At 48.8% G+C, this 22,863-nt stretch overlaps 2 protein-coding genes across 4 annotated transcripts in view; one reads left to right on the top strand and one right to left on the bottom strand.

Annotated features, from left to right (window-relative positions):
- The window catches only part of HDLBP (high density lipoprotein binding protein), a 39,184-nt gene extending 36,262 nt beyond the window's left edge, over positions 1 to 2,922 (top strand). The window contains exon 28 of one of the 2 annotated variants that reach the window (XM_017826255.1): positions 475 to 2,922. In XM_017826255.1, coding sequence (XP_017681744.1) covers positions 475 to 561 — 87 coding nt within the window. In that variant the 3' untranslated portion in view covers positions 562 to 2,922. The remainder of the gene's footprint in view (positions 1 to 474) is intronic. The other variant, XM_017826256.1, reaches the window with a different exon arrangement.
- A 3,817-nt stretch (positions 2,923 to 6,739) lies between these two features.
- On the bottom strand, positions 6,740 to 22,044 carry PPP1R7 (protein phosphatase 1 regulatory subunit 7). Of its 2 annotated transcripts, XM_017826347.1 has the most exons (11): positions 21,963 to 22,044; positions 21,202 to 21,279; positions 20,912 to 21,034; positions 17,041 to 17,096; positions 16,025 to 16,090; positions 15,236 to 15,366; positions 14,202 to 14,364; positions 10,988 to 11,104; positions 9,602 to 9,706; positions 9,355 to 9,441; positions 6,740 to 7,134 (listed from the first exon to the last, which is right to left on the bottom strand). In XM_017826347.1, the coding sequence occupies exons 2-11, from the start codon at positions 21,242 to 21,244 to the stop codon at positions 6,958 to 6,960; spliced, it is 1,068 nt and encodes a 355-aa protein (XP_017681836.1). In that variant the 5' UTR covers positions 21,245 to 21,279; positions 21,963 to 22,044; the 3' UTR covers positions 6,740 to 6,957. The 2 variants fall into 2 exon arrangements, with proteins under 2 accessions (XP_017681836.1, XP_017681837.1); XM_017826348.1 differs by lacking the exon at positions 21,202 to 21,279 and having other exon boundaries at positions 21,963 to 22,034.
- Between the last annotated feature and the right edge of the window lie 819 nt (positions 22,045 to 22,863).

Genomic DNA, 22,863 nt, shown 5'->3' with positions numbered 1-22,863 from the left:
TCTCCTGTCTAGCTTTTGAAGCCCACTTTGGCTACCCCACTGTGGAGCTGTTGGAGAATGGGGCACCCTTACCAGAAAGTGTCCTGCCAGGTTGTGTTGTTTTTAGGGGTAGGGACAGGGCCCTTTGCTGCAGCACAGAACTGGCTCAGTGTTTGCAGCTGTGAGCTGGAGCATGTGGCAGCTGATCCTCAGCTGCCCCAGCACTGCTGCAGGCCTGGTGTGACCCTGCTCCAGTGGCCCAATTACTGAGCTGGGACCTTTGGAGCCCTTGTGCTTATCTGCACCCTCCTTGATGTCATCCCTCGATGGCTCCACCCTCCACCCTGGGCAGTCCTGATGCCACAATGGTCCTTTTTGTCCCTGCCTCATTGTCTCTGCTCCTGGGACATCAGTGATGCCGCTTAGCTCAGGGCCTCACCGTGTAGGTTCACAGCAGGGCAGGAGCTTAACTTGTTCCCTTTTTGTTTGCTCTAGGCCCCTGATATGAGCAGTTCTGAAGACTTCCCCAGCTTTGGGGCTCAAGTGGCCCCCAAGACTCTTCCCTGGGGACCCAAACGATAATGACCTGGAAGCAGAAACTCCTCCAGCCCGCTGACCTGACACTAACCTGCCACAAATACTTCCTGTCTGAAATCTGACCCAGCGGCTGGAGCACAAGTCAATTGCCCCAAGAGGTCTCCTAATGGTGTCTGGAGTGCTAGACCCCATCCTGCTCCCCTCAGCTATCACCGTGGCTAGGACCCACCCTCATCTCTTGATGGATATTCTTTCCTCCTTTGGAACAAGGCTTCCACTCAGATTCAAACACTAAATGTGTGTGTTTTTGTTAGAAACTTCATAATTGACTCCAAGTGGCTAAGATTCGCAGCTTCCCAAGCGCTAGCAGAGCAATCTGCTCTCTTGAGCATGTCTGACTAGGCATTCTCGCCTTCATTAGGAGACCTCCTTTACTGTGGCTAGGAATCTACTTCCTGTCTCATGACCTCAGGAAATAAATTTCCTTGACTTTCTAAAGCCAAAACGTTTGCCCTCTTTCCTTTGTGTTTATCCCAGGCCTTACCTTACCTTTGTAGAGTGCAATCAACTTTTTTTCCTTTTAACCGCCAAAAATTCATTTAATGCTGATAGCTGACTGTGGGGAGAGCTTGAAATAATCTAAAAGGTCAGAAACTTGCTTTTTAAGGAACAAAACCTTCAATAGGTTGTAGAGGCAACAGAGATGGAACAACGTACAGCTACCCTGGTCAGGAAAACACCTGTGAGTGCAGCAAGCGCGCGCCCCTGCGCCACACCAAGCACAGCCCCAGCCTGCACACGTGGCCAGTCTTCCAGTGCTTGATGACAGACCCCGCTCCTAGTTCCCCATGGTCTCTCATTCCCCCTTGCCAGCAGCGTGAGCAGGCAGGAGAGCCAGCACGTGGCGGTGTGACCGGACGGGACAGATGTGGGTTGGCCGAGGTCACTGCGGTGGCGCGGCTCAGGAGCAGCTGGTGGGACGCACGGCTCGGAGAAGCTGCAGTCCCCTGCTAGCGCTGCAGCAGCTCGGCGTGAGCGGCAGTGACACCATTCCTATTGCCTTCTTTCTACCTCAGACGTCAGTGTGATGGGGGCCTCTCGGTGGTCACGGGTGAGCAGCTGTTCCAGCTGTCGCCTGGGCAGCCAGAGCAGAAACGTGGATGAGAAGCAAGAGGAGCCCTGTGTCTCTGCGTGGCTGTGGGAGCTGCTCCAGAGGGAAGCTGAGCAAGGTGACACTGAGGCAGGCTGTGAATCCGTAGGACTGCGTGCTGAGCCAGCACAGGGCTCAGCCCCAGGGCCACAAGCGCAGCTGTGCTGCAGCCCCTGGCTGCAGAGGTTGTGTGAGTCAGGCTTCTGCTCTGACAGCATCGGGGGCTGAAGTGTAGGCTAAGCCCTCCCGAGGCCTCCATCATGTGGCAGTAGAAGGTGATTCGTGCTCTGTACAAGGCCGCTTGTACCTGGGCCTTGCCATGACTTGCTTGAAGGGGACTGTGTCCAAGCTTCTCCAGCCAGTAAGAGGAAAACCACGTCTTTGTGGAGGGAGGCATGGAGCATGGGGTTTTTGTGTGCCCCTGCTCCCCTGCCTCAGTCCTACAGAGCTTGTAGTCTGAGCCATTCCTCTATCCCAGCTGCTTCAGCTCTTGGACAAGCAGGAGTCCCTAGCCTCTCTTCTCTATTGCTGATGAGGGAGCAAAGATCTGGCAGGCTGAGCCAAGCCTTCTTGTCTTTCTCTCCATGGGGCAGGCCGAACATGCCGATGCTTTTCCCTCCCACTCCAGCTCTTCTTGGCAGAGACTGCTATGCAGAAGTCGAATCAAAACCTCACAGTGCTCTCCTTAAGTCTGAGAACCAAGTGAAATGGACCATGGCCCGTTGTGGGGTGCCTGGTTGCCCCTGAAGGACAGGGTGGCCTTGCCTCCAGCAGGGGAGACAGGAGGGGTCCGACAGAATTAGGGTGATATCTTCCCATCTGCATCTGTCAAAAAATGGTTAATACCCCTGTAGCTTAGTTCTGTCCTGCATCACCAAGCCTACCACCCCCTCCTCCTCCTCCTCCTCCTCCTCCTCTTAATGCCCCCGTGCCCTCACCAGTTGCACAGCAAGGCTTGAGTTACATCTGGGGCACCCACCACCATGGGCTCGTGCCCCACAACCCGACCCTCCACTATAAAGAAGGTCATGAAGTGATTGTACCTAGTACTGTCCCCCCACCGCCCTCCTTCCGCAGCAAACGGTGGCATGTGTCCATTTCCTATCTTTGACGTCTTCCATATTGTACGTTTCCATAGCAATGATCCCTTGGCCTTAACTTTGGAATTTGGAGACTATATGCAAACATGTAAAAAGGCTCATGAGTATGGATGACACTGGAATTTTATAAATTCTAAAATAAAACCTGAAACAGCTTGGAGTGTGGTGGATATTATTTCTGCTGTTGGGGTGAGATCCAAGGCAGCCCATGCTGGGCCAGGTTTAGCCCAGGCTGAGGAGTTCCAGCTTGCACACCTGAGCCCTCTGCTGTGGCCATGCCCTTAACAGGGTGGGACTCACACAGCAAGTGGTGGGTCGAGGGAGGAGGCAAGGGCAGTGGTGGAGGCTACACCCTCTTTCTAGGGAGGCACCAACCTGCTTGGACTCAGGCAGGTGGTGCCAGGGACACTGCCAGTGCAGGGGACAAGAGGGAGGCACTAGCCGTGGTCTCTTGCTCAGCTGCTCCACAACCAGAACATCTCATCTGCCCTCAGCGACTGGGACTGCTCTGATTTCCTCCCTGCCAGCTCATGGACGCAGCGGGGCAGTCACCATGTGGTAATGCCAACGAGCTGGGACAGACACCCAGAGCCAGCTGTGACCCTCCCCATCTTCAGAAACAGCTATCCCCAAATGCCCAGGTGCCAGGCAGGCAGGGAGAGCACAGCACACCTGCTAGCCCAGGAGGAACTGCTCAGCAGCTTCTCTGTGTCAGCACTGTGCCCTGGGCCATGGGCATGCTGCAGCACTCAGCTACTGGTGAGCTGCTCGATTTCCCAGTCCCTGCCTGCAGCTGGATCTGTGACCCTGGCCTTGCTTCTTATCTCCCTTCTCTCCAAAAGGACTTGAACCACAGAAACAGGGAGCTGGCATTTGTCCTAGGAGGAGTGGCCACAACCCCTTCCAGGGCTTGCCTGTGCCTTGGTGCAAGTGTAAAGCAACAAAGGCTTTAAAGGAGGAGGCAGAGGCCCTACTGCAGCCCACCGTGTTCTCAGGCAGAGCCTCTTTGGCCAGGTACCGTTCATGCTTCACTTGAACCTCCACAGCCTCAGCAATGTCAGGTACCAGCCATGCCATCACATGTCCAATGAAGAAAACCACGTGCTGGAAGTGGATGGGAGGTGCAGGTTGGCTGCGGTGGCAGGTCCTCACTCCCTGCCCCAGCACCACGCCCTGGGCCACCTGTCCAGGCTGGGCAGCTGCTGCCTTGAACATGATGATGAAGCCCAAGCATTTGGCCACCAGCTGGCAGTAAGTCAAGGTCAGGCTGCCATCCTGGTCCCTGAACACTCTGTATCTGTGGGAGCAAAGTGCAGAGGTTACCAACCCTTATCTGCTTCCTGGCAGGCATCCCTGCTCCCAGCCTGGCATGCCAGTAGAACCTGGCACAGTAGAACCAGCCCTTGGCCAGTCTCTGCTGGGGCCCAGGTCACCCGGCCCCAGGGGCCTTTATTCTTCACAAAAGCACCTCCCTCTATAGTGGTGGCAAGTGATGCCCCCACATTACCCCACACATAGGCACGGTTCAGCACACACGCTCGGTCCTGGCATGAGCAAGGGCCCCACAACCTCAGGAAAATGGGTGGACAACTTGAACCTGGCTAAAGGTCACTGCTAAACAAAATGTTTGCTGTGGCAGAGGCAAAGAAAGGCAAATCCAAGCCTAAGGAAGGAGGTGAGGAGCCAGGCGAGGTGGGAGTGGGCTCCCACCTGCACTTGGTGTTGCTCTGCAAGACGAAGTCCTGTGCCAAGGTGAACTTCATGCAGTCGTGCAGGCTGCTGTTGTGGATGTACCCATGGTACCCACGGGGCAGGAATTCAGAGGCAAAGGCTATGAGGAAGGCCCAGGAGCAAGGAAATATTCTGCAGCTGAGGGACACCCCATCCCCACCCTAATTCATGCCCTGTGCTCCTGGGCTGGCTTTCTGCCTCTCCTCGCCCTCAACCTGACAAACCAGACATGAACACCACTGGTCTGGGACGGCAGGTCCCTGCTCATGGCGCAGTGTCCTGCTCTCATCCCCCAGATATTGCCAAGCAGGGCTTAGAGTGTGACAGCTTCCCACCGCCTGTGGCTCTGCCCTTGGAGCTGCACCTTCTGCACATGTGAACCCACAGCTGGCAGTGGGGCTCACCTCATCATGCTCCATCCCAAACACCCAAACAAGTTCTCCTCCCAGTCCCCTTACTCCACCTGCAGCCCCCTCACCAGCCACTGCCTGCCCAGCGCACACTGCTGGTGATGGCCAGGTGAGTGATGGCCTCCAGGATGGAGAACCAAATGCCAATGCCCTGTGCCAGTAGTCACAGAGGAACTTGTGGGTGTCCAGGCAGATCTCCACCCAGTTATTGAGCAGGGCAAAGAGGGATGCCAGGGGACAGGCTGCCACAGAGATGGTGATGACGTCAAACTGCAGGACTGGAAGAGGAGGGGGAAGAGCAGGGAAGGGACAGGCTGAGATGACAGCAGCAGCTGCAGCATCTCACAGCCCTATCTCATGGGGAATGGGACAGTTCTTCTCCCTCCAGTGCTCACAGGCTACTCAGAGTGAAAGCTCCCATGGCTGGTCCCTTCCTCTGTGGAACTCGGGCAGCTCCTTTCTTTCCCTTCCAGCATCTCAGCTCCCTGGGCGCTTTCAGCCAACCCTGTCTAAACTTGGGCCAAATTCCAGCTTCATTTACACCCTTTGCAACTCCTGCCAAGGAGGTTGCACGTCAGCACCGAACTTTGCTTGGTTTGGGTCCTGTGGCCTCCCAGAGCCCCGGTCAGACCCATTGGTAAGGCTGGGATGACACGTGCCAAGCACAGAATCAACCTGAGGAAACACACGTGTCCTGAAAAGCTCTGGGGTGATCTACCCCCCAAAAGAAGAGTTTCTGCTGGTTTTTGCAACTTTGGGGGAAATCCCAGCTGTTTTGCCTCCCAGGTGCTGGCAGCCACAGCTCAGGGACAGTGTGGGTGGGGCTTCAGCAGCAATGGTCACAAAGCAGCTGAGACGCCACTTTTACAGTCCCCAGGTGCTTTTACAGTTCCCAGGTGCTTGTGGCACCTGGGGGGACTCAAAGCAACTCATCCCACCAAACACATCCCAAGTTCAGTGATGTAGTGGGATGCACATTCCCCAGCCAAGTCCAGTCACCTCCAGCAGCATCACAATCCACAGCAGAGCTGCAGGTGAGCAAGTGGAACATAGCCCAAGAAGGGAAACTAAAATCTTCCACCAGGCCACGCTGTCCTGCTTAATATTTCTGTTCTCTTGCTGAAGAAGGGATTCTTCCCACTCTTCCAGAGATTCAAATCCATGTCAGATCAGAATGAGTCAAACTACCACTGAGAGCAAATTTTCAGGAAATGCTTCTTGTTTTTAACTCGTTCCCCTGGGCTGATGACATGACTGTTGGACTAACACAGTGGCAGATGGCAAGGATTCCCCCTGGGAGGTTTTCCATTTGCTGGGGGGATGCAGTTCAGTTGCCCAGATCAAAGAGAGGTTCAGAGGGACAGCAATGCCACATCACCATGTTTAGTGGAAGCAGGACATAATTCATATTTTCTGATGGCAAACACTGTCTGTTAACAAAGTCCTACCAAACCCTTACCTTGCTCACCGTTAATATATTAATATCAGTTTGTCCCCAACCTTCTCATGAGCTTGCAGCTGTGCTTAAAAAAATAAAATTACTACAAAAAGGCTAATTCCTCTACAGCCCCATGTTCTGCCAGCAGATATTTTGCACTGACTCACACCTGGTAACTAACCTGGGTGGGCATCTCCATCAGATCTTTTTTTACTTTTCTACAGATCACTATTGAGCCTGGTTCTGGATATGGTGTTTGTAAGGACATTCCTAACATCAAGGCATTGTCACAGAGTCAACACAGTTGGCAAGCAGCTCCACATGGCTTCAGTATGTTGCAAACACTTTCTGGCAAAACCTCCCCCATGAAACAAAAAACACAGGCACATTGAAGGCTCTTGTGTTAAGATTTAATAATAATAATAATAATAATAACAACAACATTTCAAAAACAATGAGTGCATTGTACACTAGATCTGGTTTCAGTGCTTTTAATTGACTATTTGCCCCATGAGTGTCAGTGTACTGAAGACCTGGGGAGTGGTGAGTGGATAAAAAACCCTGCTGGGACATTTCTCAGAGGAGGGCAGGGGAGAGAGGGCAGCAGGAGGCTCAGAATCGAACAAACGTGGCATCGATCTGCCGGACAGTCGGGAGGGCCAGCATGATTTTGCGTCGGTACTGGGGATCCTTCTGCAGAGGGTTTCGCTCCAGGTATACAGTCTCCAAGTTCTTGGCCCCTTTCAGCTCATCCAGGTCACTCCAGCTCTCCACGAGATTGTCGTTCATCTGCGGAGCACACACAGTCACGCTCGCCCACGGCATCCCCGCGCCAGGCCTGGCCACAGGAACCCAGCGCTGCCCAGGATCGCTGCTCCCAGGGCAGCATCGCTGCACAGGCTGCACGTGCATCAAAGGAGACCCTGTCTACAAGATCCTTCTCCCCCTGGAACCTCTGAGATGAGCTTTCCTGTGTCACACTCCAGGCCTCGCCACTATTCCCTCCTCACCCACACCATCCTGGTGGCTGCTCCGCCCTTCAGACAGCGTATCCAGTCCAACCACTGCGCTGGGAAAGGCACTGCAAGGCACTGGGTCGGCCTCTATACAGTCTCCCACCCCATACACTGTGCATTTATGGGCTGGAAATATTTACATCAAGATTTATTTCCACTGGGACATCTATCTTTACTTTCATAGCTTCCCAGGAAACATTAAAAAAGGTTCCAAACTGGCAAGAAAAGCAACATTTTCCTCTCTCCTCTACATCACTTCCCCACCAAAACTGCTTCTGCACTCCGGAGAAAATGCCAAGCTCTCTAATTTGGGTTCTCTGCCTGTCTCATTGCTGGCACAGCAAAGGGATTCCCACACAAAGGGATGACTGCTTCAGCTGCCCAACAAGGAAGCAAAGCTGCAAGGTAGCCACATGCTGTCCAACCCTGAGACACAAGCACCCTTTGCTTTTGGATACAGAGAAGTCACTACAGCAATGCCACCTTCAAATAAAATATAAAAAGATTTCAGTGGATTGTCTCATTCTGCTACAGCTCATCACAATGTCACTTCAGCCAAGTCACTCCACCTCAAGACATCTCAGTCCCTCCACTGGGGATGTGGTACTTGGGAAACAAGTGTCTAGGACTTTAAATTCTGCTTCCTTAAGGTGTTAAAAGGACATTTTTATGTGGCTTCAACTGTGCAGTCAGTGAAAATACAAATTGGGAGATACACCACTTGTTCGCATTGAAGAAAATTTTGCCCTTCTCCTTTTCAAACAAATCTGTTTTTTTAACATAGAAGTGGAACAAATCCAGGAGGGCATTTTCCAGGCTCAGCTAACAGATCTTGGCCAAGGCATGTTCTGACAAAGGACTCCAAACACACTGGTGTTTTTGCAAAGGAATCCACTGAGGTTCAGATGTGCTCTGTCCTTTCAGTACAACAAGTGCAACCAGCAGTGCAACGCTGGCACCTCCTATAAGCAGAGCAACAGCAAAGAGGAAGACTGGAGGAAATTGCACAGGATCAGGACAGGCCCCACACCAGCTACACTGAACTGCCTCACTTTTACTGCCCAAAAGATGTCATGTTAAACAGGCTTCTCAGCTTCTGTTACTTAAAGAGTTCCTTATGGAACAGGCATGGACAGGTAACACCACTACCTGTCTCCTAAGCCACATTGCCAGACTAGGAAAATGACCCAAGGGACCTGGACTACAGGCTCTAGCTGGGTTTCATTTGGAGCTGCTTTGCACTCCTTTCCTCTCAGCCTCTACTCAAGAGTTTAAATGACTGAACTCCAAACGACAGACATTATGATGCACAACTCTTATTCTCAGCCTTGAATGCAGAAACTCTACAAGAGCTAAAGTACGTGCCAGCTCATGAACATTTGCTGCTTCTTCCCCGTTTTTTCACAGGAGCAGATTTGTACACAGCTCCCAAACATGGCAGGGTGCTAATGCTTCAGGAGAGGGTGTCTCTGAATTTCCTGAGCTGACTTAGGAATGACAAAGGGCTTAGCAATTCCAGGTGTCAGAAAGAAACAGAAGCAAACCTAAGCTGTTAGCTGTTAGGAATGGAAGCAAACCAGAAGATGGTTTGATTTTCTTTGTATTTATAATGCCCTAAAAATACCAGCTCTGCTCTGAACAGGCACTGTGCTTCCCCATTACCCTGTCACACTCACTCAGAAAAGGATGAGCTGCAGAAATAGGACACGTGGGACTGTTTCATAACCACCCTGAGTGTGAAGGCAGGGCCTATTTCCTAGGCAGACAGAGGCTTCTTACCACTCAGCAAAGCTCTGCAAAGAATTTTTTAAGCTCTTCTCTTTCCTTATGGAAAACCACCAGACACTTTATCCATGCAGACTGTCAAGATCTTAAAGCTGATCACCAGATCTAGAGGAGTTCACCTCCAGACACACATACCCACATGCTGCCCATCAGAAGGGTTTCGCTGCTGTATAGACATTTTAGGGAACAGCCTCTGGCCTGTGCTTACCCAGAACTCCTGCAGCTCTGTTAGGTGGCTGATATTCTCAATCTTCTTGATTCTGTTGGATGCAATGTCCAGCATTGTGAGTTTGTTCTAGACAAAGCAAACACAAAAAATATTAGATCAGATTTCTTTTCATCTTCTCTGTCCCACTCTTTTTAGGCCCGGGTTGAACAAAAACTTCCAGAAAAGCCATTAACAGGAGCAGCTTAGGGCAACAATTGTGCTGCACAGTCAGCAAGAGCCTGCTTACATTGTTCTCCAGTCCCTCGATGACTTCGATGCCGTTGTGGCTGAGGTACAACTCCCGCAAATTCACCAAGCTCTGCAGCCCCTCGATCTTGGTCAGACGGTTATTCTGGAAGTGTAACAGCTGTTTAGCACCACTCCAAACAAACTCAAACCCCTGTGAGTCACTGGGGAAAAACCATTTCTCCGAAGTATGGCTGGGAAGGGGAAATAGTCTGCCTGGGCCCACACTGACCTCGTGAGCTCATCTGTTTGATCTCTGCACCACTGATGCATGAGGAAGTACCATGGGAGTCACAGTCTCCAAGTTTAGAAGAATCAGACTCTGACCTTCCCATCAAAAGCTGCAGCCTGAAAGCTTTCCACTTGGTGTCTTTACAAACAACAGGCCTTTGCACGAACAGCGTTCATTTTGTAGGTCTTTTTAAGGGGATGGTCAGTGGAGAAGTTACACCACTTTAATCCCCCTGCACTCTGCTGTACCTCCTACAGAACAACGGTGCAACACAGGTGCTACCACACGGAGTCAGCACGTCTTTCCTGCCAACAACTGTAAGAGATGTTAGAATGTGCCAGCACTGTCATACTGATGAGAAGGGGACTCAGTGAAAGAAACTAGCTGTCTTTTATTCCACCTTTTAGAAAAGGAAGAAGCTTTCCAAAAGCCCATTAAGGAGAGATTTCATTTAGCACAGTCTCATTCAGACTTCTTGGCTCTTCAGGAAGAAGGCAGCGACACTGAGCCACTGCCATTATAAGGACTTCCCTGGGGTAACTCATTGGATGTTACTGTAACACATTAGAAAACAGTATTTCAGGAACAAATTACAGGATAACATTCGTTTCCTGTTCTTCCTTCCATAAAAATCAAATATTTGTTTTATCATTTTATCGGTGTCTGTCAATCCCAAGTAGCATGAAGGGATGAGAAAAGACAACACAGAGAATATCACACCTCCTTCCAGTACAGGAATTCAACTCCAACACTGCAGACCTGCTGCTGGGGGGCTTACAAGAAGGCTGGAGAGGGATTTTTCACAAGAGCATGTAGTAATAGGACAAGGGGGAATGGCCTTAAGCTGAAGGAGGGCAGGTTTAATTACATCTTAGGAAGAAATCGTTCCCTGTGAGGGCAGGGAGGCCCTGGCACAGGTTGCCCAGAGAAGCTGTGGCTGCCCTATCCCTGGAAGTGTCCAAGGCCAGGCTGGACAGGGCTTGGAGCAACTTGGGATAGTGGAAGGTGTCCCTGCCCATGGCAAGAGGTTGTAACTAGATGGTCTTTAAGGTCACTTCCAACCCAAACCATTTTGTGATTCTGTGATTCAGAAGAGCTGATTATAAATCACAAAATGTTTTGAGGCACAAAAGCTGTTCAGAATACAACCCATACCTGTATGCTGAGCACAGTCAGGTTTGTCAGTGCATCCAAATTCTGCAGCTTGGTGATTTTATTCTTTCCGAGGAACAGACTGTCAAGGTTAGCCAAGGCGTCGATGTTTTCAATTGCCTGCAAAATGACCAGAGGAGACTGTGTTATTGCTGTGAGGCAAAACTCCACTTGGTAGATGTGGCTGCCATTTTCTAGCCATGTTATAGCCATGGGGTGTATCCAGGGCAGAAGATTTGTGAAGCGAGAAAAACATGTCACTAGTGAGTGGAAAGAGAATCTGGGAGGGAGAAAACACAGTTTGCAAATTTAGTCCTGCAAATCAGTGACTGCATAACACAGAGGCAAGTTGCTCAGCTCCTCTGCCCTAAGCAAGGTTAACTGTCTCACAGGTGTAAGTGTTAACAGATGTAACTCCTTGGCTATACAGTCATGCTGCTGGCAGAACACACCCATACCAGTTAAAGTGATGTACATGTTTTAAACACACGTGCTACTGGGAGAACATATACACTGTACCAGTTTAACTCCTGAGCTCAGCCTTCGGTGGGAGAAGATAAGGATCTCTGTGAGGCATCAAGGAGAGTCATATTATTTATTTACAGAGGAAGGGAGAAAGCACAAACAGAAGAGTGAAAACAGGGGGAAAAAATGGGAAAAGGGTGGGATTATAAAAGGCTCCTGCAAACAAAAGGAAAGAAAACAAAACACTTTTTTTTTTTTTCAGGGGAAAGCCTCTTAATTAAAAAACCAAGATACTGCCAAAAGAAGTAAGAATTTTTAAACCAGACTTCGGCTCAGAGAAGAACAACGGTATGGACACAGACACACCCAGAGTGTCTGTGCTCAAGCAGGTTGTGACATCTCAGCTTTCCCACATTCTTCCTGCCTGGCAGAGCTTCAGACTGGTAGTGCTGGTGAGCCAGGCCACTGAGTCCTAGCACCACTTGGATTACTGTGTGTTTGTGCACAGGTGCACATTTACCTGTGCGTGTATAACACAAAGAAGAGGAAGATGGACACAAACACACACACAATGAACTTACAGATACACTCTGGGAAAGGAAAGGAAAGAAACTTTTCAACCTCTATCCCACAACTGCCAAAGGACTGAACATAAGGTGTTAAGCAGCTCAAATTTGGATTTGCCCTCCTTCTAGGCTATGGCCTTACCCCTGTTTTGACCTTGCAAGAAAAATGATAGATCTGTTGCTCATTGGCAGCCCCCCTAGCCCTGGGGAGGAAACACTGACGACTCGGCACAGGGAGAAGAACGGGACAGATGGACACGAGGGGACAAAACCCTAAGGAATAAGTAAAGAAGTGCTTGCATTATAGTTGCCTCAGTCCAACTTTAAGAAAGAAAGCATTAAATGTGTCAGCTCAAGCCTAAAGTTCTTCTCCCCACCATTCATTCAAGAGGAACAGAGCAACAAGTGCTAAGTCACGAGGGACTGCAGGGTAAGCGCACACCAAGAGGTCTGAGCGTCCAGCAGAGTAAGACAGTGTTACTGCAGCAGCTTTGGTGCACAGGGAAGGAGCCAAGAACGCCTCCTGAAGAGTCCACAGGCTTCTACCCTAAAAAGTTAAGGGTATGGCCACCTGTAAAGCATACAGCCAAGCCACCCTAGCAGCAGAAAACTAGGACAAGAGTTCTAGGTGCCCTCGAATAACACGAGATTTCCTCATGCCAAGCCTGGGCACAGGTTAGTCACTCCAGTAAAGCAATTAGAAGCACAGAGCACTGTTGTCTGAAGAAGTCAGAATAGAATTAACAGACAAAACAGAAAAAAAGACCCCTAAAAATAAAGTAATTTAAGAAGCTCCTGTTACCCATCCAGTGACAATTTCGAGGGGGTTCAGTTGTTCTGTCAGTATGCTCAGGCTCAACACTGAGAATACACACACAAAGTAAATCTAACTTCATTGTTTAAAAGATATTCCTTGGCTTGATATTATTGGCAATGCACCACCTAAGTACCAATTCAGAAATGTAGCTGGATTTCTTTTTTTTCCAGAACATAATGATGCTTAGATATGGAATACAGTACAGTTTTACTTAACTCAGCTTTGGAAATGTAAGGATCAGTATGCTTAGCCTGTTCTGTTTCTGAAACAGCAAAGTGCTTTTCTCTGTAACTCCTGTTCCCCCAGCCTATGCAACTCTAAGGTTCCTAATCCCTCATCTGATCTGGCAGATTCATTCCCCTAAATAATTTAATTTCCAAAGCAGAAATTTCTTTGGCTGGAAAAAAATTCAATTCAGTTTAGCTTTAGGAGCAAACCAAAATTCTTCCACTTCAAAAAGGCAGCACACACTTCTGTCTTAAAAAGCTGTTTCTAGTAGCTGAAGTTTCCTTCTTTTCTACAAAGTGTGCTTCCACAAGTCCTGAAATAAAGAGGAAAAACAGATATTTTCCAAATTTGTTCTTTCAGCATAACAAGTAATTTCTCAGAGACTGTAAATGGGGAGCACCAACTTAGACCACATTGACTGAAATGCACTCATCTGTTATGACTATTTTCTAAAGAGTATGCAATCGAAAAGGCTTCAAAAAAACAAGTTTACTTTGCGTGTTGCAAGTCTTTTGCGTCATCTGTCTGACCAGTTCTCTTACAAACTGGCCAAACACAGAGAATCATACCTCAGGGACAGGAGAGACTACTCATAACTGCTCCTCTGTAACTGGCACAGACTTTCAATCATCTAAACCGAAAAAGTCACGAACTGAACAATAAAACCCAAAAGCAGCACCAGTTTTTTGAGGCATTTCAGAGCAAAGCCTAAAGATAATCTTTTTCCTGAGTGACTGACTGCCTTAGCAGGCTGTCAACTACACATACAAATCAAACTCAAACTTGCATTCAATAGGTTTCATCGACACAGCACCAGTCTCTAAAAAGGTGAGAGAAAACAACTGCTAGTTTTGATAGGCTTGGCTCTCTAGCAGGAGGAAACTATCACCTGAAAAAGGAAGCACACGGGGGATAAACATGCTCATTAAAGACAGAAACTCATAAATAGTGATTTAGTAGGCAGGCACTAATGCGTAATGAAAGGATCCAGCATGCACAGCAATAGGCACAGTGAATGACTAGAACAATAAAACCCAACAAAATCCCAAGTCCGAGTCAATGAAGTGCACTTTCAGAAAATGCTAACCCCAAACCAAAGAGCTCAAAACTCTCCAGCTACCATCTCGTGGAGCAAGCCTACCCGAATTCGATTTGATCCCAACTCTAACATCTGTAGCATCTGCAAGTTGCTCAGATTCTCAATTTTGCTGATTTTGTTGTTGACAAGGAAGAGCTTTTTAAGCTGGGTAAGCCGATCTAGGCCTTCAATTTGTCGCAGGACGTTAAAGGAGATGTCCAGGATCCTGAGGGAAAACAAACCAAAGGTCTCATCAGTCTATCAGGCGTGGATGATTCTGAAAGAGGCACTTGTAAGTTGGTGTGGGGAACCTCACTATCAGCAGAGATCAAGCCTTTGCTAGGCCTTGAATCTGAAGTCATGAGTGTAATTTCTTGTTATCGGAAAATACAACAAATATAACTTTCAAAATACTTCTGTAGTGTGTCAGCAAAAAGAAAAAACCATCTGACACGTGCAGAAGACAGCCATTATTTTTTGCCCAGCCACGGAGCCACTGTGGGAGGAAGCCAATCTGCATTTTCCTTGGGAAAGGTATTTGCCTACAAGATCTGCCTCTGATAGGACCATGTCAAGGCCTCCCACAGGCAGGAAGCAGTTGTGACCACGAGAAGTAGGCCAGTCCGTGCCCCAGTGAGAACAGTTTTGTTATCTATCTCCAGGGTGATCCCAGACAAGTGCCAGAAACTGGGAAGGGCCCTTACTCCTTCCCTAACACCCTCCAAAAAAAAAGAAAAAAAAAATCATAACCTTACCTGAAACCTCTTGTCATTTTTGCAGGAATGAAAACCTGTTACACAGAGCTCTCGCTGCCAAGAGCAAGGGGTGCCTGAGCACTCCCACACTTGCATGGAAGCTGCAACCACCTGTCATTCTCACTGCCTTACACAGCACAGGTTTCATTTCCAGCTGCCTGTCCCTGGAGCTTCAGGACAATGAAACTAGTTTACTGCACAGGTTAAATATCAATAGAGAATAGACATCATCCTTCACAGAGCACCCAAATGAATTCTGAGAAAGGCCTGGAATAAGCACAGCATGAGTAATGCAGTCATAAACCACCCCCAACCTAATCCTAGTGATTCTGCTGGACTCACTCAAGTTCCACCAGAGTCTCCAAGTTCTCAATCTTCCGGATTTGATTGTCATAGAGATCCAGCTCCCGCAAGGTCTGCAACTGCTCCAGGTTCTCAATGTGCTTAATCAAATTCTGACGGAGACACAGAGTCTAATTGTTGGGGAAAAGTTTAAAAAGAAACAGGAAAATGGATATGAAGGACAGCATGTAATGTCTTTTGGCAATAAGGTGTGTGTAGGGGGGTTCCCGGTTAGGTTTTGCCGGGGATTTGTTTGGATGATGTTGTTGTTTTTTGATTTTTTTTTTTGGTTGGTTGGTTGGTTGTTTTTTAAATACAATCCTTTCTTGGTTTACTTCAGCTCTACAGAAGGAAATCTTTTAACTTCAATGGTCAGACACTAACAGCAGTGCAGGGAGGCTACGTAATGTCTGTCTTAGGAAATACTCAAGAGCTTGGAGAAGGCCCTGGGCAACATGTTCTAACTGGGCCTGCCCTGAGCAGGGCTTTACTGGAGATCTCCAGAGGTACTTTCCCATCCATGTTATTCTATGTTCAGCCTGTCGTACAAGCCCAGGATGTATCTTTTAGGATGTGCCCTGATGCATTTTCTCTCATTCACTTCCAAAATCAACTTCCAAAATCTAAGGATTTTTATTACTACTTGACAAATGGGCAAACACTACCTCCTTCAGCTTAAGTGAACTCATTAAGATCTCAGCCAAAAAGAGACTGTATCTGTCCTCTTATAGGTTAGATCTACAAAATGCCCAGTTCCAAGAGGCATCCTCTGTTCCCTAGGACTGTTACCTTCACTTTCTTGAGCACCTCAAATCCTTCAATCTTCCCAATTCGGAAGTGATTCAAGTCAACATCCTGAAAGAGAAATGGAGGGATTTGGCAGTTATTTCAAAACAAACCTGGTCTTCCAAGACCCAACATGGTCCTTTGAACTAAGGAAAATTACAGTCTTACGAAATGTGTAAGCTCATTAAAACTTCCCTTCAAACTGCTTTTTCAGATTGGGTTTGGCACATGATTTTACCACCACCGGTGAAGCACCATCCTAAGCTTGTCAGCTGCAAAAGGGCAACAGCCCTTTCCTGAGTCTGAGCACTGCTCTGCCAAAACCAGAAATCTTCAGAATTTACCGAGACAGACAAATTCTGCTGTCTACCATGAATAAAGTTTTGCATAAAGGTCTCTTACCTGCTTTTCTAGGGCTTAACTGGAACACTTTGCCATTTCCAGTTCCAGGCCTCAGATGAGCAGGAATCACTGACATTTTGAATAACTGGTGGTTCTGTGAACATCAGCTCTGCACTGGCAATCAGCTGATGCCCTTCACATCTGTGCTGATCAGCACCAGATGCTCCAGTTTTGCATGTCAAAGGGAAACACAGTACTTCCCCACCCAAGTTCAAAAACTCTCCAGCTAACAGGCTCACCATGCTGCTGATGCCAAGGCATTAGGCTGGAAAAGTCACTGTGCCTATGCCAAATCACAGGACTCACAGCAGCAAACAGTTCATTAAGATATTCTCACAGAAGCTCGTAGCCCATCAATACCTTCTGCAGCACAGCCCCACTCTCAGTGCCTCTGTGCTTAATTCAAAATCCTGAAGTCCTAAGAAAATGTTTCAGCTACTGATCAAGAATAGAACACCTCTACTTCTAGTCTAAAGGCTCTGAATCAATTCTGTGGAGGATCATGGTAGCCATCACCTTCAGAAGAATTAGCTCTTTTAACCAGGTTTCAATATTTGCCTTTTCCTACCTTTGTTTCCTGCCGTATAAAGCCCATAAGGACAAAAATCTGCCTTTACCTCAGCTTCTGGGTCCAGGCTAATAGTCTCCATGTCCACTGGTGTCTCTGCTTCTCCTACACAAGAAGCAAACACATTATGAACCTCTGTACCTGATAGCTAAAGGCAGGAAAACAACGGCAAACACCCAGAGAGACCAAGAGAGCAAATCCTTCTCAGGAGAAGAAACACATGAGGTGCACAGTTCAGACATTCTTCATTAAAACCACACTTCACCCACTTGGTTTTCAATGTGACAGCTAGGCATGGATAAAAAGCTTTCTTAACAACAGAATTTCATGCCCAGATGCAAAAGACACAAAGATCAGCACCTTTCCCAGCCTGCCTGTGTGGCTGCTGAATACTGCTGGCTCAAGACTGAGCTGGGCAGGATGCCTTTTCTTTACACCTGAAGATACAGCATTCAAAGTGTCTGTGCTCCTCTGACAACACAATAAAACACTGCCAAAAAGGAATCTAAACTGTCTAGTGAGAGCACCAGGAATGACCAGGCACCTCAACAATCCCACCCCTCAGCTTTTTTTTACTAGCACTGCCAGTTTATGTCACTGTTGTGCACATTTTTGGATGGATCTCCCTTCCTTTGTTTGGCTGAACTCAGTACTATGCCAGACAACATTGTTTATCACACTGAATGCATTTTCTTGGGAAATGCCTTTACAGCTCTGGAAGGCAGCCCAGTATTTGCTGTGCTTCTACAACAGCACAAGAGGGAGGGAAGTTTACTGGAGAATTTCATGCTGAATAATTCATGCAGATCCTCATTTATTGAAGAAGGTGTGCCAGTTGCATAAGTTTCCAAAAAAACCCCAAGGCCTGATTCAGCTTTGCAAAACTGACATACAGGATGGAAGCTTTTTTACTTCATGTGTGTAACTACTCCCAAAAAAACAAGCACCTTTAATTACAGTCACATGCCAAAGGCTTTGTACTGACTCTTGCATTACTGTATGCAAGCTCATGCCATTAACCCACTAGCAGTGACTATTTTCACAGCCCAGCATGGTTACAACATCCTTGTAAATGCCCAGTGTTCCTGTATTTAACAAGCATTTCTCCTACTGGTGCTTGGTCTTCTAAGTAGCAGTGTAAGGACAAACAGTGCAAGCATCACAATTTTTAATACTGTCATCAAACTACAAGGGTTTGACAGTCCACAGATCACCACTGACCTTCCTGTGTTTGGGCTGCTGCTCTTGCCTGGGCATTCAAACAGGAGAGAGACTCACTGAACTGACTGACAGAAGTTAAGACTGAAGATCAATCCTCATCTTTTAATTTTTTCATTTATTTTTTTTTTTACAGTCTAAATTAGCAGGAAACATAGATTTTATTCTGGGGATCCAAAATGAGCTGGGAGTCTTGGGGACATTGAACACAGGACAGAAATGCCACCAGAACTGATGCAGGTATGTCTGCCTGTCAGAAATTTAGCCGTGGGCAACGCCTGCATTTCCTTATTTTCATTCCAGATCAAAGCTATACACTTCAGCAAGGGAATGGGACACCCTACCCTCCTGCTACCAAGGCTGCAACCTCTTAAGACTTTGTTTGGTTGGCAGGCTTGAATCATTTGATTTAGGCAACGTGTTAAATACTCTGTTCTGGGATCTGTCAAAGGGCAGCTCCTCCTATTTTTTTGCCATATGGCTTTGAGAGACCAGTCGTGGCAGAGCCAGCAGGGGAAAACAGCACTCAAATCCAAGCATGCAAAACCAAATCACACAGGACACACATCAAACTCACTAAAATAAAAACAATTTAAAACTGAACAGGCAGGCACTGCGGTTATGCAATAGAGCCAACCCTCATGAAGTTTGTGTGCTGTGTACAAAGCACTCCATATGGCAGCCTGAGTGAGATGTGTATCTGATATCAGCTGTCAGTATTGGTATGAAAATGTTAAAAGTACAGGAAGAGGAAGAGGAGAGGAAGAGGAGAATTATAGCAAATTTACAGTCATTTACGTGTCACTTTATGAACTGACTGGATATAAAACACTCTAACATAACAGCATTTTCCCTTGCAAACTGCTTTATTCCACACTCCCCAACACAGCACGTTTCTCAAGAGGGGAAAAAACCCCACTGCCCTGGCAGTGAAGTTCCCTAAGTGAATTTTTGTGTAACCCATGCCTGCGAGACACGTGGCTTTGCAGAGCTAGGGAAAAAAAATCCACCACTCAGGAACCCCAAATTCCACAGCATTGGAACAGTCATTGCCGAGTTACATAAGTTCACAGGCGTTTAAAGCAACAAAAAGCCCAACTACACTTTTTAACTGCATACGCACGAAGAATATTAAAAATAGCTCAGTTATAAGCTTTCTAACCAGAGGCTCTACTCCTCAGAGAATTAGTCAAATGATGAATTTGAAATTTCAGCTGCTCAAGCTCTTTCTACTTATGATCTTCCGTGGAAAAACGTGGAAAACTCTTTAATTTTCCTTGCAGCTGAGAAACTCAAAGCTGGCTGTGAAAGCTACCTCAAATGTTCAAAAATTATTCCTTTGTTTGGTTTCTGCCCTAGCAGAAGTTTTTTTAATGTTAACAGTTTGGAAGAAGTAACAATAGAGTCATTATATTAAATAGTACACAAATGTAATTCAGCAACTAAATCTGGAGGTGTTTTTCTTGCTCTCACTGGAATAAAAGCACGTCACTTCTGCGTTTGCTTTAAGAGAATTTCCAGGGGAACAATGTGCACAGTATAACCCTAAACACACAGCTAAGTCATACCAAGCTGAGTAAACACTCATAGTTCCAGGCATGCAAGCTCTGTCTTATCTGCATTTTTGTATCAACCACACAGTGCTTGGGATGTACAGCTTGCAAAGTGTCCCCTTTCACAGGCGTCACCACAGCATTTTCTAATTAATATACAGGGTTTTTAAACTATCAGCAATGAATCAGACCTATGTAGAGTGCATTTAGTTAGGACATGAGATTTAAATAACAGTTTACTAGTTCGAAAAATACTCTGGCAAATCCCAATGGGCAAGGTTGAGAGGAGAAGGGATCTGCAGTAGATGTATAGTCAAAAAGAATTAAAATTGGTTGCATTATTTCCCTTCTAGTACCACACCAACAATAATTACATGGACATCTCTATCAAAAGGATGCTGTTACACTTCAGACTGTCAGCTAGCACCAAAAGCCCCGATCATGTCACCACACAGGGGCTGCAGAAATGGATCTGCTCTGACAAATTCCATGCAAGCCACTGAAAACCCACCCACCAAACATGCACAGGCTTAAAAAAAGTCTGTCAAGATTTCTACCCTGTCTTCTAATACAAACAGTAGGAACAGTAGCAAAAGTTTGAATCTGAGAGGATTCAAAGATACAATTTTGGTATGTCTTAGAATTTTTAAATTAAATTTAAATTAAAAAAGAAATAATACTGACAGCTCCCTTCAATCCACCTAAAAATAGCCTTCATTGCCTTCCAAAGGAATCTGGCAACTCTTTAGGTAAAAGACTACATAAACTAAAGCAGAATTATGAAAAGATGCTTGGGGTTATTTCCAGTGAACATTTCCAGCACCCTTCCACATTCATTTTCTGCATTTCCACCCCCAAAAAAAGTATGAATAAAATTGTTTTGCGTTTCGATATTAAACATTTCGAAGCGAAACGCGGATGGATAAACAAATATGAAAATTAAAAAAAAATAAAAAAATAGAAAATCGAGGGTGCTTCCATAAGAAGCAGGCAGCTTTATTCCAGCCACGATAACGCTACCATTTATTCAAATTTAGAGCCTGCTCTGGGGCAGATTGGCGCCGACAACCAGCACCGCCACGGCCAGGAGGAGCGCGGGGGGCTGGTGCAGGGGGCTGCCCCCAGGGGACGCTGGGGCTGACACGGTACCTGCAGAGTTCTCGCCGTTCTGCTCATCCCTCAGGCTCTGCTGGCTCAGGTCTGCCACCAGGCGAACCGCCTGCTTCCGCCCCTCCTCGTCCCCAGACTCCTCCGACTCGATCCGCTTGTCAACTGCACGAGACACAGAGCGGCAGGATTAGGCTACTTCCAGCAGTGGGGCACAGGGGAGGAGCAGCAAGCAGAAATAATAACCAGGGGTCACAGATACCACTATGCAGTTAGTAGAAATCCTAAGTTAACTAAATGAAAGGTTTAGTCTTAAATAAAAGGCCTCTTACCCCTTGTTTCTACTTTGATTTTGGATGCACTTTTTCCTCCCATCACATCTTCCTAAAACCAACAATCTGGGAAGAAGACTGGAGGAAAAAGGAAATTTCTTAGATCAATGAAGTGCAATTCCAAAGACTACGGAGATGGAATTAGAACTATTACATTTTAAAAGCTTTTAGAAAAAAAATCAGTATCATGTACAATAGTACCAATGACACGAAGAAGTGAAGGCATCAATAAAAAAAAATCCCTGCAGGTAAAGGCAACAGTCTCCCCACAACAACCTGACAGATCCCTTCATATTTACAGAGTCACAGCTCCGGTGGCCACACTGGGCCTGGGACTTGAAGCTCCTCGCTCCTCCTCGGCCCCCCCTCAATATCTGCTCTCCTTTCACCGGGGGACTAAGGAAAACCAGCGACAGTCAAAAGGTTTCTTTCTTATTATCTTTATTTTTTACGCCACGGTCATCTCCACAACCCTTCTCCTTCCCCCTACGGCGCCCGGAACCCCACGGGCGGGGGCCGGGGGCAGCACCACGCCATGCCCCGGTAACACACACCGGCCCCCCGTGCCCGGCGGCCCGCCAGGACCCGGCCCCGCGGGCAGCAGCTCTGGGGGTGGGCACCCGGGGGCTGACCGGGCGCGGGGGGGCCACAAGTCCCCCGGCGCGCAGCTGGCAGCCCTCCCGTCGGGCGGCGGTGCCTGAGCAGCCAGCCGCGCCGCCCCGACTCCCGCGGCAGCCGCGGCAGCCCCGGCGGGCTCTCACCCTCCATCATCTCCTGCGGCCCCGCTCCGCTCTCCGCCGCCATATCGCTCCTCCTCCCGCCGCCGCTTCCGGAAACCGCCCCCGCCGCCGGCCCAGCCAATCAGAGCCCGCCGCTGGAGCCGCGCCGCAGCCAATCACCTGCAGGCGGAGCGCCCAGGGGGCAGGGCAGCGCCTCGGCTGTTGTCCCTCCCTCGTGCGCACGCGCGCCAGCTGCGCCCCTCAGCCTCCTGGGAGCTGTAGTTCCCCCCGGGAGGTGTCCGGGGACCTCCTTCCTCCCCACCACCGCCTCAGGCCAGACGCGTTGCGCGCTTCTGCCTACAAATCCTTCGGAGGATCGCTGCCCACCTGCAGCCTTCCGCCCTCGGAGCAGGTCGGCCGTGGTGTTCCGGGCCGGCAGCCCGGGGCGCGGGGCCCCGCGTGCGGCGGCGGCGGCGGCGGCGGGGAAAGGGAGGGAGGGCGGGCGGGAGACACGAATCTCTTTTGCCTTCTCCCGCGCTGGCGTTCCATTGGCTCACCTCCGTGCCATTCTCACAACGCCTTTGCCTATTGGCTGACGCGGCCGCTGTGTCCCGCCCCCTGGCGCCCTGCGGCCGTGGCGGCGGCCTGAGCGCGGGGGTCGGACCGTGCCGTGCCGGGCCGTGCCGTGCCGTGCCGTGCCGTGCCGGGCCGTGCCGGGCCGTGCCGGACCGGGCCGGGCCGGGCCGGGCCGGGCCGTGCCGTGCCGTGCCGGACCGTGCCGTGCCGGACCGTGCCGTGCCGTGCCGGACCGTGCCGTGCCGGACCGTGCTGTGCCGTGCCGTGCCGGACCGTGCCGTGCCGTGCCGTGCCGTGCCGGACCGTGCCGTGCCGGACCGTGCTGTGCCGTGCCGTGCCGGACCGTGCCGTGCCGTGCCGTGCCGTG

Source organism: Lepidothrix coronata, unplaced genomic scaffold (genome assembly GCF_001604755.1).
Source record: "Lepidothrix coronata isolate B3197 unplaced genomic scaffold, Lepidothrix_coronata-1.0 Scaffold125, whole genome shotgun sequence".
Taxonomy (NCBI): domain Eukaryota; kingdom Metazoa; phylum Chordata; class Aves; order Passeriformes; family Pipridae; genus Lepidothrix; species Lepidothrix coronata.
Note: the sequence above shows the minus strand (reverse complement) of the source record. Positions and strands in the feature narration are given on the sequence as shown.